Raw genomic sequence first — 18,206 nt, 5'->3', positions numbered from 1 at the left:
CTGGATCAAGCTGCACAGGTGGCCTAATTTTTGAAGTGATTTGTTTGACAATCAGATGAAAACATAATCACACATGATATGTGAAACTGAGCCTGAGCAGACCTCAGAAACATCTGTAACAGGGATAAGATGTGAACATGCATCAACTCAAAAACAGAATACTGAAGTATCCTGAATAATAACGGGATATTGGTGTGCATGTCAACGTGGTGGCTGGTACAGCAGGGGTTTACTGCCCTCTAGTGGAAGATACCAATAAAACACTTGATTATCAGGGTGGGGAGGCGACTGAGATGAAACTCAAAGTACAGGATCCATTTGGAGATGACAGAGCAGAAAACACTATATGGAGAGAACTGAAAAATAAAGTAAGTATTTCTGAACAATAATCTGAACAATAGTCTATTCTAATGGCTCACATCAACAGCATAATCCCAGAAACCCTAGACCCACTCCAATTTGCATACCGCCCCAACAGATCCACAGATGATGCAATCTCTATCGCACTCCACACTGCCCTTTCCCACCTGGACAAGAGGAACACCTACGTGAGAATGCTATTCATTGACTACAGCTCAGCATTCAACACCATAGTGCCCTCTAAGCTCATCACTAAGCTAAGGATCCTGGGACTAAACACCTCCCTCTGCAACTGGATCCTGGACTTCCTGACGGGCCGCCCCCAGGTGGTAAGGGTAGGTAACAACACATCTGCCACACTGATCCTCAACACGGGGGCCCCTCAGGGGTGCGTGCTCAGTCCCCTCCTGTACTCTCTGTTCACCCATGACTGCATGGCCAGGCACGACTCCAACACCATCATTAAGTTTGCCGACGACACAACAGTGGTAGGCCTGATCACCGACAACGATGAGACAGCCTATAGGGAGGAGGTCAGAGATCTGGCCGTGTGGTGCCAGGACAACAACCTCTCCCTCAACGTGACCAAGACAAAGGAGATGATTGTGGACTACAGGAAAAAAAAGAGGACTGAGCACGCCCCCATTCTCATCGACGGGGCTGTAGTAGAACAGGTTGAGAGCTTCAAGTTCCTTGGTGTCCACATCACCAACGAACTATCATGGTCCAAACACACCAAGACAGTCGTAAAGAGGGCACGACAAAGCCTATTCCCCCTCAGGAGACTAAAAAGATTTGGCATGGGTCCTCAGATCCTCAAAAAATTCTACAGCTGCACCATCGAGAGCATCCTGACTGGTTGCATCACCGCCTGGTATGGCAACTGCTTGGCCTCTGACCGCAAGGCACTACAGAGGGTAGTGCGTACGGCCCAGTACATCACTGGGGCAAAGCTCCCTGCCATCCAGGACCTCTATACCAGGCGGTGTCAGAGGAAGGCCCTCAAAATTGTCAAAGACTCCAGCCACCCTAGTCATAGACTGTTCTCTCTGCTACCGCACGGCAAGCGGTACCGGAGTGCCAAGTCTAGGTCCAAAAGACTTCTCAACAGCTTCTACCCCCAAGCCATAAGACTCCTGAACAGCTAATCATGGCTACCCGGACTATTTGCACTGCCCCCCCACCCCATCCTTTTTACGCTGCTGCTACTCTGTTAAGTATTTATGCATAGTCACTTTAACTCTACCCACATGTACATATTACCTCAACTACCTCAACTAGCCGGTGCCCCCGCACATTGACTCTGCAACGGTACCCCCCTGTATATATAGCCTCCATACTGTCACTTTATTTTACTGTATATATAGCCTCCCTACTGTCACTTTATTTTACTTCTGCTCTTTTTTTCTCAACACTTTTTTTGTTGTTGTTTTATTCTTACTTTTTTTGTTTAAAATAAATGCACTGTTGGTTAAGGGCTGTAAGTAAGCATTTCACTGTAATATATATATATTATTTATGTTGTATATTATAAATGAATGTTTTTAATAACGTATTGTATAAAATGATATAATATATAATGAATGAGATGTTGTGTTATTGATTTTTTTAAACGAGAATGGACTCTACCTACATATGTATATATCCTACTGTTTATACCAAACAAATGTACATTTTATGTGACATGTCTCAAGGTATGTCAGAACCCATGAAAATGCATGCCAAACCAAGTCTCTACTCAAGAGGGGACCACTGGCTCCACCTAGTGGATGTACCGTTACCCCACAGTTACATAAAAATTACTAGTCACTTGATTGTTTGTGTGTATCTAGAATGTTAGTATAATATTATATATATATATATATATATATATATATATATATATATATATATATATATATATATATATATATATATATATATACCTACATATGTATTTATCCTACTGTTTTTACCAAACAAATTTCAATTTTATGTGAAATGTCTCGAAGTATCTCAGAACCATGAAATGACATGCCAAAGCAAGGCTCTAATCAAGTGTACCACTGGCTCCACCTAGTGGATGTTCAGTTACATCACAGTTTAAAAAATAATAACCTAGCCACTTGCTTATGTACAGTATGTGAATATAAAGAGACATGAGACAAAACAATGGACCTGTAGAATGGAATAAGTTAGAAGACCTCTATGATTCATTTCATTTGTCAGTTCTTCCAGCTAATGTGAGATGTTTAGATGACATAACATTTGAGGACACATACTGTAATTTAGCTGGCCATCTTTTCCCCTCCCTTTCTGGCTGCCCTCCCCCTTCCCTTCTACGTTCATGTTGGTTTATTTGTCATATACATGGAGTTAACAGTGCAATGAAATGCTGACTAGCAAGTTAACCTCTTGACAACAACAATAGAACAAGTCAGTAGCTAAGTTAATATAAAGAGTAATACAATAGTAATAAACCCTGCATTCATAACTATCCTTAACATACCTGGGGTGTTTCTGGGATAGAGGGTTGATATAAAAGTCATTATAATCAGCAATACAGGAAGACTCTGAGACACAATCACTTACTATTGGTCAGCCGTAGGGAACCGCCAACGTCTCAGGAGATATGTATTTTAGGCAGTAAGTAAAACTGCCTAGGCCTTGGAGAATCTGCTCCAAAAAGATAGACCATCTGTTTATCTGTAATGTACTTATCCTCATATAGTTTACTCACTATCTCCTGGATTAATCTTTGTGTTTTCCGGTTGTGTTGAGTGGGACAATGGAACATAGTGTTTACCATTATCCTATTGTCTATTGGCTTCAAGAAGATATTCACTTTATCCATTACAACAATCTGAGGCCCCTTATCTGCTGGTTTAATCACTATATTCTGATGTTCAATGTTTCTAGAGCTTGATTTTTGAAAAATGTGTAAGGTTAAGCTGATATACAGGTCTGGTTCTGAATTGTGAAAAGGAAGCCACATCCCTACGTATAACAGTCTGTATAGTTTCTGACACTGACTCCAACTGAGGTTCCCAATGTGAGGGGTTTGGAAATAGTATATGAGGAAAATCTGTTTCATAATCAAAATGATCTAATAACTTCAATCTTCTATGATAGAAGTGTAGATCCCTCCGGAGCTCCCCGCAGTCCACCTGTTTAGGAGTTGGTATGAAAGTCAGTCCTCTTTCTAGAACCTCACTCTCGGCTTGGTTGAGCCCAATGGGACATTGCTGGTCAAGGCCTCAAATCGGTCGTGAAGTAGTATGGACATATTGATGGAACAAGGTCACTAAACTGGTGGTTAGACAGGGTAGATCCAAGAGCAGGCCTCTGCTGTCATCTAGAGGGTGTTTCTCTGTACTGCTTGACACATGGAGACTCAATGGAGGCACAGTGCAAAGTGCTCAAAGTAAGGCCCAAACAATTGTTTGTCAGGCTGGGATCTATAAAGCAGTATGTTCTCCAATTAGATGCCAACTAATATTCATACAGGGACAATAGGTGGGGCAGGAGGAAGAATGGTGTTCCTGATTTTCAGAGGAATTCCCCTTTTTTCTTTGTAGCTTCAGATTGAGATTGTTGTTATTCTCCAATATGTTTTTCTTCAGTGAGCCACTCTGGATTCTCCTAGGGGAATACTCCCTCTATTCTCCACTAGAGAGTTGGAGCTCCATGCTTTTGCTGGGAATTGTCCACTGTTGGTATACATTTATTTGGTCCCCAAAATACCAAAATAAAAAGGTGTATTTGTCTAGTTTTACCTGAGTCCCCAGTTAGCATCCATGTGGCTCATTTAAAAGTTTCAACAACAAAAAACGTACTCTGACGTTTCACCACAATAGGCTTCTTCAGACAATGGTACAAAAAGTAGCCAAACAAAGCCAAAGGAAGAGTGATGAGCAGCAGCAGCATCATCAAACCAGCGAGGCCGCCGGCAAGCCCAACAGTTATGATGCTGCCGAGCTCCAGTTAGCTCCGTGTGCAGAGCCTACCCACCCTTCCACAAGCACCGCCAGGAAAATGGCTCCACAGCCCCCTCCACCTCCGACTGTTCCTGACTATCTTGGAACAGATGTGCCAGCCCAGATTACGCTAGAATCCTACCGTAGCCGCAGGTTTTCTGTCCAAAAACCTTCATTTAATAGCAACTTGTTCATAAGAAGAGAGTGTCTGGAATACTCGCTTACTGAAGATGCTTCATTGCTGAAAGTTCTGCGTGGGGTCCATCTATTGGGAGGTGGCTAACTAGTCTGTATTTTCCACTGATTCATATGGATGCCAGTGCACACATTGGCTGTAAAAGTGGGTAAAAACAGAAAAGCATATAACTGTAGCTATGTGGTCTTTACTTGGGTGTGTTTCAGCAGGGTGAGGTCAGAGAGATGCTTCCAAGTCAGTATTTTTCAGAACTCATAAAATCCTTTACACAATCTGATGGGATGGATATTCAACCCCATTTAAATGACCATAAAGTCACAGATCTGTTCATGGCAATGCAGTTCATTTAATGATGTTAATATTTCTGTGAGCTTGTGTGGCCTACCACTTCACGGTTGAGCAGTTGTTGCTCCTAGATGTTTCCACTTCACAATAACAGCACTTAGTGTTGACCGGGGCAGCTCTAGCAGGGCAGAAATATGACTTGTTGGAAAGGTGGCATCCTATGACGGTGCCACGTTGAAAGTCACTGAGCTCTTCAGTAAGGCCATTCTACTGCCAATGTTTGTCTATGGAGATTGCATGGCTGTGTGCTCGATTTCATACACCTGTCAGCAACGAGTGTGACTGAAATAGCCGAATCCACTCATTTGAAGGGGTGTCCACATACTTTTATATATATAGTGTACAAGCTCTGTCCTGCTACTGGTAGGCCTGTAACGTTATGGGAACTGATCTGAACAGGTTTAGGCTGGTCATCTAGGATATGTAGGCTATAGCTGAGGTATAGACCTCCATCTGTATCAGGACTAGGCTCCTGCTACTGTTACTGTTATAACCTTATGGGAACTGATCTGAACAGGTTTAGGCTGGTCATCTAGGCTATAGCTGAGGTCAGTGGTGATTTTAGCATGTCAATCTTGGTGGGGCAAAACATAAATAAAGGGGGATGCATGCCAGCAAAGCCACTCCACAACACAACACTAAACAATACATTCATTGCACTATAACGGTGACAAACGGTGCCCACAAACTGTTAGGGCCGACATAAAGCAGAGTCCCAACAGCAGAGTCCCAACAGCAGAGTCCCGACAGCAGAGTCCCAACAGCAGAGTCCCAACAGCAGAGTCCCAACAGCAGAGTCCCAACAGCTGTCCTATCATTTCTCTTCATTATTTCTCTTCATATGACAAGGATTAAAAAGGATTTGCCTGTAGATTGTCGACTTGATTCATGATGATGACTGCTGGCTAAGATTTTGAAAGTATGATGTTGACATGATCAGTCCAATCAAAGCTACTGTAGATATAATGTGATTTGATGTCATTTTATCTGTGGCCAATGACCTTCGTGGATGGGCACTTCTAATGTAACTCTGTGGCAGCACCCAAGGGGCTTGAATTTTCTAGCTCTACTCTTAGACTTGGCAGTGACGTAGTGTCCCCATGAGTGACAGAACACTGAGCCAATCACGGCGCAGCGCTCTGTATTTTCTTCTGGCTTGCCCCACCACCACAGAAAGCACTGAGCTAGGCTGAAACACCTGCATTTTGGAGCTGCCTTACTCAAGAAAACAAAAAAGAGACTGTGTCTATATTAACTCAATGATATATATATATTTTTACATTGTTTGCAAACTGATATGTGACACGTATTAATGCCAAAATAACATGCAAAACAGGAAAGGCCACCTGCCCTTAATGACGGGTCGCTGGTTGAGAGAATGCCAAGAGTGTGCAAAGCTGTCATCAAGGAAAAAGGGTGGCTTTTGAAGAATCTCAAATATAAAATACATTTTGATTTGTTTAACACGTTTTTGGTTACTACATGATACCATATGTGTTATTTCATAGTTTTGATGTCTTCACTATTATTCTACAATGTAGAAAATAGTACAAAATAAAGAAAAACCCTTGAATGAGTATGTGTTCTAAAACTTTTGACCGGTAGTGTATATATTTTTTACATTGTTAGCACACTGATATGTGACATGTATTAATGCCAAAATAACATGCACAACAGGAAAGGCCACCTGCCCTGAATGACGGGTCACCACTGGCTGAGGTATAGACCTTGATCTGCTTTACACAAAAAATTACTGTTATACATTATAACCTAGCCTACTTTAAATAATAAAAAATCTCTTAATTGTTGCAAAAAACCTTTCTGTATAGATCACTGATCCCCCCCAGATCAATCAAGCCAGTTTTAGCCCTTCTGTCTACACTCTCAGACAAGTTTAGAAAAGAACAGATTTAAAGATAATAATTGGCTGACTTTTAATGAATACAAATAAGTGTGAGACATGGCCTTGTGTTGCTGCACTGTCTATAACTACCTTAACAAACAGTGACTTATTATTATTATTGACAGTTAACATGGAGAAGAGATGTCACAACCAGATGTTCATTTGATTGCATTAAATAGCCTGACTGTTTCGATATGTCTGTTAGTAAATGTTTTGTAAGAGATAATTAATAAATGATAACAATTCACATTCAAGAATTACTGTGTTAACTACAACCAACATGTTGGATCTCTGTTTAGGGGTCAGTGGTCTAAAATGAGTCTCTCTGGGGAGAGAGAGGAGGGGGGCCCTGCCTCTAAAATGAGTCTCTCTGGGGAACATGACACCAAAGCTAAGAGGTGAGATGACAATTTTGTTTAAGAATTATTAAGAGTTTATTTCCTAAATGCTATTTCCACAATAATCAGAAATGGTTGCTTATGGGTACCTTCAATATTACTGTTCTCAGATGTTTAATTAATAGATTTTAGATGTAGATAATTATTATTATTTTTATTGCAAAACGCTATATATCCATTGTTTAGCTGAAATTGAATGTTCGTATCCTGTATATTTGACTGTATTATCTGGTTGTCTCACCTAGCTATCTTAAGATGAATGCACTTACTGTAAATCGCTCTGGGTAAGAGCATCTGCTAAACAGGTGGGGCTCTGCCCTGAATGACAGGTCACCACTGCTCCAAAGCAATTACATGTTGCACAGGAACCACTGACTCGCTGCATGTTTCTATTATCAAGACACCTGCTGGTACCTCTTAACTGGTTAGGACAGCTCATGAGGTGTCCTAAATATCTGCCAACTAGGTGGGACGCTTATGAATAAAGAGGCTTCATGCATAGCTTTAATTTATACCCATAAGAGTAGGACTACAATGGCTTTATTCTCAGCACTTATACAACACATTTTCTACTCTGAGACACTTTGTGGATATGGGCCCAGATCTCAAAATATTGTTATAAAAAAACTTAGAATGTTTGTTTTACATATATATATATATAAAAATGAATATTACTAATGTAAGCCACTGTAAAGACTGGGTTTAGTTTATTGTGTTGCTCTGCTCATGTCCGCGTTCTGAAACTGTCCGCGTCCCCGTACAGAACTGTCCGCGTCCACGTACGGTTTGGCGCCAAGCATATTGTCCAGTTACGCGCAGAGTGGGCAGAGGTGATGTTGGGAAATAACGACGGAGTTCGTTACAGTGTTGAGACACCGAAGTTTATTGTTCAATTTGCTTTTTTGCTTAATGGTCAGTGACAGTATGAGTGTAGCCAGATCCTTTTCACTCGCTAGTCTTGTTTAATTGTGTGGTTCAACGGGTTCGTAATCATCCTCGAGGGACAGACGAACGACCTGCTAGCTATCCAAGCTAGTCGGTACAGCTAGCTAAGCTAGCTACTCTTTACCAGTAGCATCCTAGTTATCCTAGCTACCACTACATCATCACCGGCTGCCTGCATTTCTTGTGGACCGATGGAGCTCCCTGGTTGTTTCTTCCACCTGTTAAATACCGTGGAGGGCTTCTCCCTCTCTCGTTGACGGATGCTGGCTACCTACCATCCCTCTGTCCGGTTCTCCTCTCTTCACTAGATGGACGGTAACTTTAGTGTTTAATCCCTCTGTGTCCAAGGACTGAACTTTTGAATATTATTTTCGGGGCGCCTCAAGTGACATTTTTTACAACGTTTTTTTCTGATAAAATTAGTTCATTGCATCCGCCATGGAGCCCAGTTTCATAATATTACCTTCTGTCCCTGGTTATGATGTAATTGCGAAAAAACAGGCCTTACTTTAGGTCATTTTTCACCCTACCAGCTCCTATTAGTTCTATTGAGCTCCGTGACACCGACTCGCCTTCAGAACGTTCTATTCCCAGCCCATTGTTCTGCGTCACAATGCCAGCTACACTATTGTTATCAATGAGACCTGCCTGCGTTAACCCTGTAGGTTTACCTCAGGTAACTTATTATTAACAAGGTTACAGCTACTTGGTGAGCGCTAACCCTGTAGGTTTACCTCAGGTAACTTATTATTAACAAGGTTACGGCTACTTGGTGAGCGTTAACCCTGTAGGTTTACCTCAGGTAACTTATTATTAACAAGGTTATGGCTACTTGGTGAGCGTTAACCCTGTAGGTTTACCTCAGGTAACTTATTATTAACAAGGTTACGGCTACTTGGTGAGCATTAACCCTGTAGGTTTACCTCAGGTAACTTATTATTAACAAGGTTACGGCTACTTGGTGAGCATTAACCCTGTAGGTTTACCTCAGGTAACTTATTATTAACAAGGTTACGGCTACTTGGTGAGCGTTGACCCTGTAGGTTTACCTCAGGTAACTTATTATTAACAAGGTTACGGATACTTGGTGAGCGTTAACCCTGTAGGTTTATCTCAGGTAACTTATTATTACCAAGGTTACGGCTACTTGGTGAGCGTTAACCCTGTAGGTTTACCTCAGGTAACTTATTATTAACAAGGTTACGGCTACTTGGTGAGCATTAACCCTGTAGGTTTACCTCAGGTAACTTATTATTAACAAGGTTACGGCTACTTGGTGAGCGTTGACCCTGTAGGTTTACCTCAGGTAACTTATTATTAACAAGGTTACGGATACTTGGTGAGCGTTAACCCTGTAGGTTTATCTCAGGTAACTTATTATTACCAAGGTTACAGCTACTTGGTGAGCGTTAACCCTGTAGGTTTACCTCAGGTAACTTATTATTACCAAGGTTACAGCTACTTGGTGAGCGTTAACCCTGTAGGTTTACCTCAGGTAACTTATTATTAACAAGGTTACAGCTACTTGTTGAGCGTTAACCCTGTAGGTTTACCTCAGGTAACTTATTATTAACAAGGTTACGGCTACTTGGTGAGCATTAACCCTGTAGGTTTACCTCAGGTAACTTATTATTAACAAGGTTACGGCTACTTGGTGAGCGTTGACCCTGTAGGTTTACCTCAGGTAACTTATTATTAACAAGGTTACGGATACTTGGTGAGCGTTAACCCTGTAGGTTTATCTCAGGTAACTTATTATTACCAAGGTTACGGCTACTTGGTGAGCGTTAACCCTGTAGGTTTACCTCAGGTAACTTATTATTACCAAGGTTACTGCTACTTGGTGAGCGTTAACCCTGTAGGTTTACCTCAGGTAACTTATTATTACCAAGGTTACAGCTACTTGGTGAGCATTAACCCTGTAGGTTTACCTCAGGTAACTTATTATTAACAAGGTTACGGGTACTTGGTGAGCGTTAACCCTGTAGGTTTACCTCAGGTAACTTATTATTAACAAGGTTACGGCTACTTGGTGAGCGTTGACCCTGTAGGTTTACCTCAGGTAACTTATTATTAACAAGGTTACGGATACTTGGTGAGCGTTAACCCTGTAGGTTTATCTCAGGTAACTTATTATTACCAAGGTTACGGCTACTTGGTGAGCGTTAACCCTGTAGGTTTACCTCAGGTAACTTATTATTAACAAGGTTACGGCTACTTGGTGAGCATTAACCCTGTAGGTTTACCTCAGGTAACTTATTATTAACAAGGTTACGGCTACTTGGTGAGCGTTGACCCTGTAGGTTTACCTCAGGTAACTTATTATTAACAAGGTTACGGATACTTGGTGAGCGTTAACCCTGTAGGTTTATCTCAGGTAACTTATTATTACCAAGGTTACAGCTACTTGGTGAGCGTTAACCCTGTAGGTTTACCTCAGGTAACTTATTATTACCAAGGTTACAGCTACTTGGTGAGCGTTAACCCTGTAGGTTTACCTCAGGTAACTTATTATTAACAAGGTTACAGCTACTTGTTGAGCGTTAACCCTGTAGGTTTACCTCAGGTAACTTATTATTAACAAGGTTACGGCTACTTGGTGAGCATTAACCCTGTAGGTTTACATCAGGTAACTTATTATTAACAAGGTTACGGCTACTTGGTGAGCGTTGACCCTGTAGGTTTACCTCAGGTAACTTATTATTAACAAGGTTACGGATACTTGGTGAGCGTTAACCCTGTAGGTTTATCTCAGGTAACTTATTATTACCAAGGTTACGGCTACTTGGTGAGCGTTAACCCTGTAGGTTTACCTCAGGTAACTTATTATTACCAAGGTTACTGCTACTTGGTGAGCGTTAACCCTGTAGGTTTACCTCAGGTAACTTATTATTACCAAGGTTACAGCTACTTGGTGAGCATTAACCCTGTAGGTTTACCTCAGGTAACTTATTATTAACAAGGTTACGGGTACTTGGTGAGCGTTAACCCTGTAGGTTTACCTCAGGTAACTTATTATTAACAAGGTTACGGCTACTTGGTAGCGCGCACACTGTTCACCTGAGTACATGTTGTGGTCACCTATAGTGAGGTGAGACACAGTTTTAGAGGCGATGGCTGGCGGATAGCCATCAAACATTAAACATTTTCTGGTCATGGTTAACCATATTTGTTTTAAGAAAAAAGTGTACAATCTAAACAAAACGCAAGTCCCTGTCCTCTTTTTCAAGATGTGGCCGATTTTAAACAGCCAGAAGACATTTTTTAATTAAGAAATAACCATTTTTTTGAGGACTTGTTGTTTCTAAATGGCTGCTGGATAATTTGATATGCATCGAAATCTTCGTTCATAGGCATCAAATTGAGCGAATGCTGCGCAGGTTCACTGAGTTGCAAACCAAATGGGTATAATGGGGTGATTGTTGTCTAATCTGGTGGTCTAGCTAATGGATTTGTAGATCAGACGCAGTTGCTACCTCAGATTATGAGCCTAAGCCTAGCAAGTGTCATGAAGTGTCAGGTCTCCCGCAGTGGTCTAAGGCCACTAGAGATCCTGGTTCGAATCCAGACTGTTGTAGCCGGCCGCGACCGGGAGACCTGTGACTAAAAAAAAAATGTAAATGTGATGAATGAGTTATGTAGTACCCACATATGGCCACAAGGAGGAGCAAGAGTGCCATAAACCCATACTGTTTTTTGCCATAAAAACCCTAAACCTAACAATCAATCAAATGTATTTATAAAGCTCTTTTTACACCAGCAGATGTCACAAAGTGCTATACAGAAACTCTAACCCTACTTATAACCTATTTTAGCATTAACCGTAACCCTAATTCTAGGGTAGGGTAGCCTAGAACACTTTTATAAACTATTTTGCTAATAATATTAACTTAGTAAATACAATTATAGTATTATTTTGTTACTCAAAACCTGTCTAAGCGTTTTGCTGTTTATTTTTATTTTTTATTAGTTATTTTATGATATTTATTATTGCAAGGCAGAACACTTAGACACATTTGTGTTATTTTTCTAATATGGTTTGAATTGGGTGACCTAGTAACCTCTGTGTGAAAGTCCAGCAATTGCCATGGGATAGGTGGGGCAGGTTTGAGACTGATCAAAGGAATTAACAAGAAAAATACACTTTATTTTTCAGCTGCCTCACTAATGTCCGTACGTAAATTAATAACTTGTAATGCTAAATATTTCCAATAGATGGCAGCATAAGACCATGAAGCATCAGTTATAGGCTACAAGCAGCAATATGATTGACATAAAATAGCATGCAACCAAATACTATATGTCCCATGTCTAAAATGGTCACTCATTACTTTAGTTAGCTATATATCTCGTATTAGGCCTGTGATGCTTTTGGAAGAGCAATTAAATAGTGACTATAGCAGGTGTTGAACCCCGGGTAAATAATCACTAGTCAGTACTACTTATTTCTCTGAGAGTGAGGCAGATATATTAATACTGTGTAAAACCTAGCAGTACTACTTATTTCTCTGAGAGTGAGGAAGATATATTATTACAGTGTAAAACCTAGCAGTACTACTTATTTCTCTGAGAGTAAGGCAGATATATAGCATTTTGCAAAAAAACATGATTATTTGTCTGTCTGAAATGAAACCATCAAGTGATAGATTTTAAACAAATACATGTCTGTCGTTGAACAATCCCATGCCATGATTAGATAGTGAAAAAACACACCAATCTCTTTCATAATTTCTTTAAACAATAAAAGATAATTTACCAACATTTCTGAAAATTGATATATAGCGTTTTGGAATGAAACTCTTCTTATGTTTCCCCATCTGAGCTCAGAGTAGATGAGAGATGTAATGTTTGTCTCTGTTGTGTTGAAGTCCAATCAAGCAGAAGAGACCAGCCTCCCCTGTACCCAGCTGTGTTTCCATGAAGAGTGACCAGTCTAAGAATCTTCCTATAGTGTTTAGAGAGGGAGACTTTTCTAACCTAAACCTTTTTTCCATTTTCATAGTCCTGAAACAATATTAAACTAACACAACATTCCCTCCCTGTGTGTGTGTGTGTGTGTGTGTGTGTGTGTGTGTGTGTGTGTGTGTGTGTGTGTGTGTGTGTGTGTGTGTGTGTGTGTGTGTGTGTGTGTGTGTGTGTGTGTTTGTGTGTGTGTGTGTGTGTGTGCACTCCCTGGATGAGGAGATGTAATCTGATGTTTTGTCCACAGAAACCAACAGGAGAGATCAGAGTCAGAGATTCTCAGTGGTCAGTCTTCCCAGAGTCATCAAACAGACCTGGCCTCCATATTCTGTGTATGTGGTCCTGTTATGTACATTTGTTTTTGTTTACCTCAAGTAAAGGTGATCTGTCAATCATTCGTTAATGAGAAAGCATTTAGTCTCTTGCTTAACTGATTTACTTGATTTATTTCAGTTGCTTGAAGAGAATATTATGACATTTGTGAAGAACGAGCTGAAGATGTTCAAGAGGATTCTTAGTCCAGAACTCCCAGAAGGCTTTGAGAGTCAGAAGCAGGATAAGGAAGTGGTGGATGCTGAAGATGAGAAGCAGGAGAGCATTGCCAGAGAGGGGGCTCTGAAGATCACACTGCACGTCCTGAGGAAAATGAACCAGAAGGAGCTTGCTGACACACTGGAGAAAAGTAAGAGCTGTCTGCCTCATGTTGAATGCTGTTTTAGAACATTTAAAAGCTGTAGCTAAAGTACAGCTAAAGTAGCTGTGTAACTCAGTGATATTGTAGAAGCCTTAACACAACACCTAGTGACCTCATCAAGTAGCAGCAGGGATGTGTTGATTTAATTAGACAGAGAGAAGAGGAGAGACAGAGGAGACACAGAGAGAGAGAGAGAGAGAGAGAGAGAGAGAGAGAGAGAGAGAGAGAGAGAGAGAGACTGTAATGCATTATGAAAACATTTATACAGTCAGTTGAGCGAAATAATTATTATAATTTAAAATGTCATAACAGTCCTAGAATACTGTAGGCTTTAAATCAGACGTAATATTAATATCCTCTGTGTTATTTCTTCATTCAGATGAGCTTGCTGTGATTTGCCAACGTGAACTCAAATCTAATCTAAAGAAGAAGTTTCAATGTGTATTTGAGGGGATCGCTAAACAAGGAAACCCAACACTTCTCAATAAGATCTACACAGAGCTCTACATCACAGAGGGTGGAACAGGAGAGGTCAATAATGAACATGAGCTGAGACAGATTGAGACAACAACCAGGAAACAAGCAAGACCAGAGACTGCAGTCAAATGTAACGACATCTTCAAACCCTTAACCGGACAAGACAAACTTATCAGAACTGTGCTGACAAAGGGAGTCGCTGGCATTGGAAAAACAGTCTCTGTGCAGAAGTTCATTCTGGACTGGGCTGAAGGAATTGCAAATCAGGATGTCCAATTTGTATTTTCATTCCCTTTTCGGGAGCTGAATTTGATGAAAAAGGAAAAACACACTTTCATTGAACTTCTCAATCACTTCTCAATGGAAACCAAAGAATCAACAATCTCCAACTACGACAAGTACAAAGTTCTGTTCATCTTTGATGGTCTGGATGAGTGCCGACTGCCCCTAGACTTCCAGAAGAACAAGATCTGTTGTGACGTCACAGAGTCAACCTCAGTGGATGTTCTGCTGACAAATCTCATCAAGGGAAATCTGCTTCCCTCTGCTCTCCTCTGGATAACTACCCGACCTGCAGCAGCCAATCAGATCCCTTCAGGGTGTGTTGACCAGGTGACAGAGGTACGAGGGTTCAATGACCCACAGAAGGAGGAGTACTTCAAGAAGAGATTCAGTGATGAGGACCTGGCCAGCAGAATCATCTCACACATAAAGACATCAAGGAGCCTCCACATCATGTGCCACATTCCAGTCTTCTGTTGGATTTCTGCAACAGTCCTTGAACACATGTTGAGTACAGACAAGACAGAAGAGATGCCCAAGACTCTGACTGAGATGTACTCACACCTTGTGGAGTTTCATACCAAACAGAAGAATGATAAGTATCTTGGGAAAGAAGAGACAGGTCCACACTGGAATAAAGAGAGCATTCTGTCACTGGGAAAACTGGCTTTTCAACAGCTTGTGAAGGGCAATCTGATTTTCTATGAAGAAGACCTGAATGAGGCTGGCATTGATGTCAATGACGCCTCAGTGTACTCAGGATTGTGCACACAGCTCTTTAAAGAGGAATGTGGGCTGTACCAGGACAAGGTGTACTGCTTCGTGCATCTGAGCATTCAGGAGTTTCTGGCTGCTGTATATGTGTTCCTCTCATTCATCAACAACAATGAAAATCTAATGGCCAAACCTCAATCAACGTCCAGTAACTTTTCTGTGAGGATCAGACACAAGCATAAAGTTACTGTCTACAAGAGTGCTGTGGATAAAGCCTTACAAAGTGAGACAGGAAACCTGGACCTGTTCCTCCGCTTCCTTCTGGGCCTCTCACTGGAGTCCAATCAGAAGCACTTACGAGGTCTACTGACAAAGACAAGAAGCAGCTCACAGAGCCATGAAGAAACAGTCAAGTACATCAAGGAGAAGATCAGGGAGAATCCCTCTCCAGAGAGGTGCATCAATCTGTTCCACTGTCTGAATGAACTGAATGACCATTCTCTAGTGGAGGAGATCCAAAGATACCTGAGATCAGGAAGTCTCTCAGAAGCCAAACTGTCACCTGCACAGTGGTCAGCTCTGGTCTTTGTGTTGCTGACTTCAGAAAAGGAGCTGGATGTGTTTGACCTGAAGAAATACTCCAGATCAGAGGAAGGTCTTCTGAGGCTGCTGCCAGTGGTCAAAGCCTCCAGAGCTGCTCTGTGAGTACATAAAATGACATTTAAGTACTAATCATCAGGAAGAAATATTCAGTTTAGAGAAAAATATATATTATAATATGTATGTAATATATTATATTATATTGAAAAACTTACTGAATCAATGCATTGATGTTCACATTAGTATAACAATATGACCATACAATTCTAGGAGACGGAAGATTAATCTATATGTTGTTTAAGAGAATAAACCAAATGCATCTGCCATTGTCCTTCTACACTACTGGTGTTAAATTAACAGTGTGTTTGTGAAATCATGATGATCTCTTTGCAGGCTGTCATTCTGTGGACTCACAGAGAAAGGCTGTGCTTCTCTGGCCTCAGCTCTGAAGTCAAACCCCTCACACCTGAGAGAGCTGGATCTGAGTAACAATGTCATGAAGGATACAGGAGTGAAGCTGCTCTCTGCTGTCCTGGGGAATCCCCACTGTAAACTGGAGACTCTGAGGTCAGTATTCCTGTATCACTCAATGAACACACACTCATTGGACACACACACACACAATAATTAATTTAGTAGTGTTTAGAAACATGTTATCTACTGTTAATAATGATACATTAATTCATGTATATACAGTACCAGTCAAAAGTTTGGACACACCTACTCATTCAAGGGTTTGACTTTATTTTTATTATTTTTTACATTGTAGAATAATAGTGAAGACATTAAAACTATGAAATAACAAATATGGAATAATGTAGTAACCAAAAAAGAAAATATATTTTAGATTTGAAATTCTTCAAATAGCCACCCTTTGTTTTGATGACAGTTTTGCACACTCTTGGCATTCTCTCAACCAGCTTCACCTGGAATGCTTTTCCAACAGTCTTGAAGGAGTTCACACATATGCTGAGCACTTGTTGGCTGCTTTTCCTTCACTCTGCCGTCCGACTCATCCCAAACCATCTCAATTGGGTTGAGTTCGGGTGATTATGGAGGCCAGGTCATCTGATGCAGCACTCAATCCCTCTCCTTACACAGTCTGGAAGTGTGTTGGGTAATTGTCCTGCTGAAAAACCAATGATAGTCCCACTAAGCCCAAACCAGATGGGATGGCGTATCGCTGCAGAATGCTGTGGTAGCCATGCTGGTTAAGTGTGCCTTGAATTCTAAATAAATCACAGACAGTGTCACCAGCAAAGCACCCCCACACCATAACACCTCCTCCTCCATGCTTTACGGTGGGAAATACACATGCTGAGATCATCCGTTCACCCACACCGCTTCTCACAAAGACACGGCGGTTGGAACCAAAAATCTCAAATTTGGACTCCAGGCCAAAGGACAAATGTCCACCTGTGTAATGTCCATTGCTCGTGATTCTTGGCCCAAGCAAGTCTCTTCTTATTATTGGGGTCCTTTAGTAGTGGTTTCTTTGCAGCAATTCAACCATGAAAGCCTGATTCACACAGTCACCTCTGAACAGTTGATGTTGAGCTGTGTCTGTGACTTGAACTCTGTGAAGAATGTATTTGGGCTGCAATTTCTGAGGCTGGTAACTCTGATGAACTTATCCTCTGCAGCAGAGGTAACTTTGGGTCTTCCATTCCTGTGGCGGTCCTCATGAGAGCCAGTTTCATCATAGTGCTTGATATTTTTAACGACTGCACTTGAAGAAACTTTAAAAGTTGTTGAAATGTTCCGTATTGACTGACCGTCATGTCTTAAAGTAATGATGGACTGTCATTTCTCGTAGCTTATTTGAGCAGTTCTTGCCATAAATGGACTTGGTCTTTTACCAAATAGGGCTATCTTCTGTATACCCCCCTACCTTGTCATAACACAACTGATTGGCTCTAACGCATTAAGAAGGAAAGAAATTCCACAAATTAACTTTTAAGAAGGCACACCTGTTAATTGAAATGCATTCCAGGTGACTACCTAATGAAGCTGGTTGAGAGAATGGCAAGAGTGTGCAAAGCTGTCATCAAGGCAAAGGGTGGCTATTTGAAGAATCTAAAATCTAAAATATATTTTGATTTGTTAAACACTTTTTTGGTTATTACATGATTCCATATGTGTTATTTCATAGTTTTGATGTCTTCACTATTATTCTACAATGTCAAAAATAGTAAAAATAAAGAAAACCCCTTGAATGTGTAGGTGTGTCCAAACTCTCGACTAGTAGTAGTGTGTATATATACATATATGAATAGATATGGCAGGTTTCAGGACTCTGATGTATCTGAAAATGTTGAAAAAATATATTTTCACCACCAAAGAATTGCAGTGTGGTTTTAATATGATTTGACTC

General features: G+C 40.9%; 1 protein-coding gene and 1 long non-coding RNA gene across 2 annotated transcripts in view; both read left to right on the top strand.

The window, feature by feature from the left end:
- Window positions 1-332: 332 nt before the first annotated feature.
- On the top strand, window positions 333-13,031 carry LOC311121314. The gene is made up of 3 exons (XR_014612265.1): window positions 333-368; window positions 7,060-7,158; window positions 12,972-13,031. It is a non-coding gene; the product is annotated as an uncharacterized lncRNA (long non-coding RNA).
- A 539-nt stretch (window positions 13,032-13,570) lies between these two features.
- The window catches only part of LOC311121311 (NLR family CARD domain-containing protein 3-like), a 9,682-nt gene continuing 5,046 nt past the window's right edge, over window positions 13,571-18,206 (top strand). Inside the window, exons 1-3 of the mRNA XM_084195816.1 lie at window positions 13,571-13,747; window positions 14,139-15,933; window positions 16,226-16,399. Of these exons, the coding sequence (XP_084051942.1) occupies window positions 13,711-13,747; window positions 14,139-15,933; window positions 16,226-16,399 (2,006 nt within the window). The 5' untranslated portion in view covers window positions 13,571-13,710. The remainder of the gene's footprint in view (window positions 13,748-14,138; window positions 15,934-16,225; window positions 16,400-18,206) is intronic.

This window comes from Coregonus lavaretus (assembly GCF_964263955.1).
Source record: "Coregonus lavaretus genome assembly, contig: HAP1_SCAFFOLD_1040, whole genome shotgun sequence".
In the NCBI taxonomy this organism is placed as follows: domain Eukaryota; kingdom Metazoa; phylum Chordata; class Actinopteri; order Salmoniformes; family Salmonidae; genus Coregonus; species Coregonus lavaretus.
Note: the sequence above shows the minus strand (reverse complement) of the source record. Positions and strands in the feature narration are given on the sequence as shown.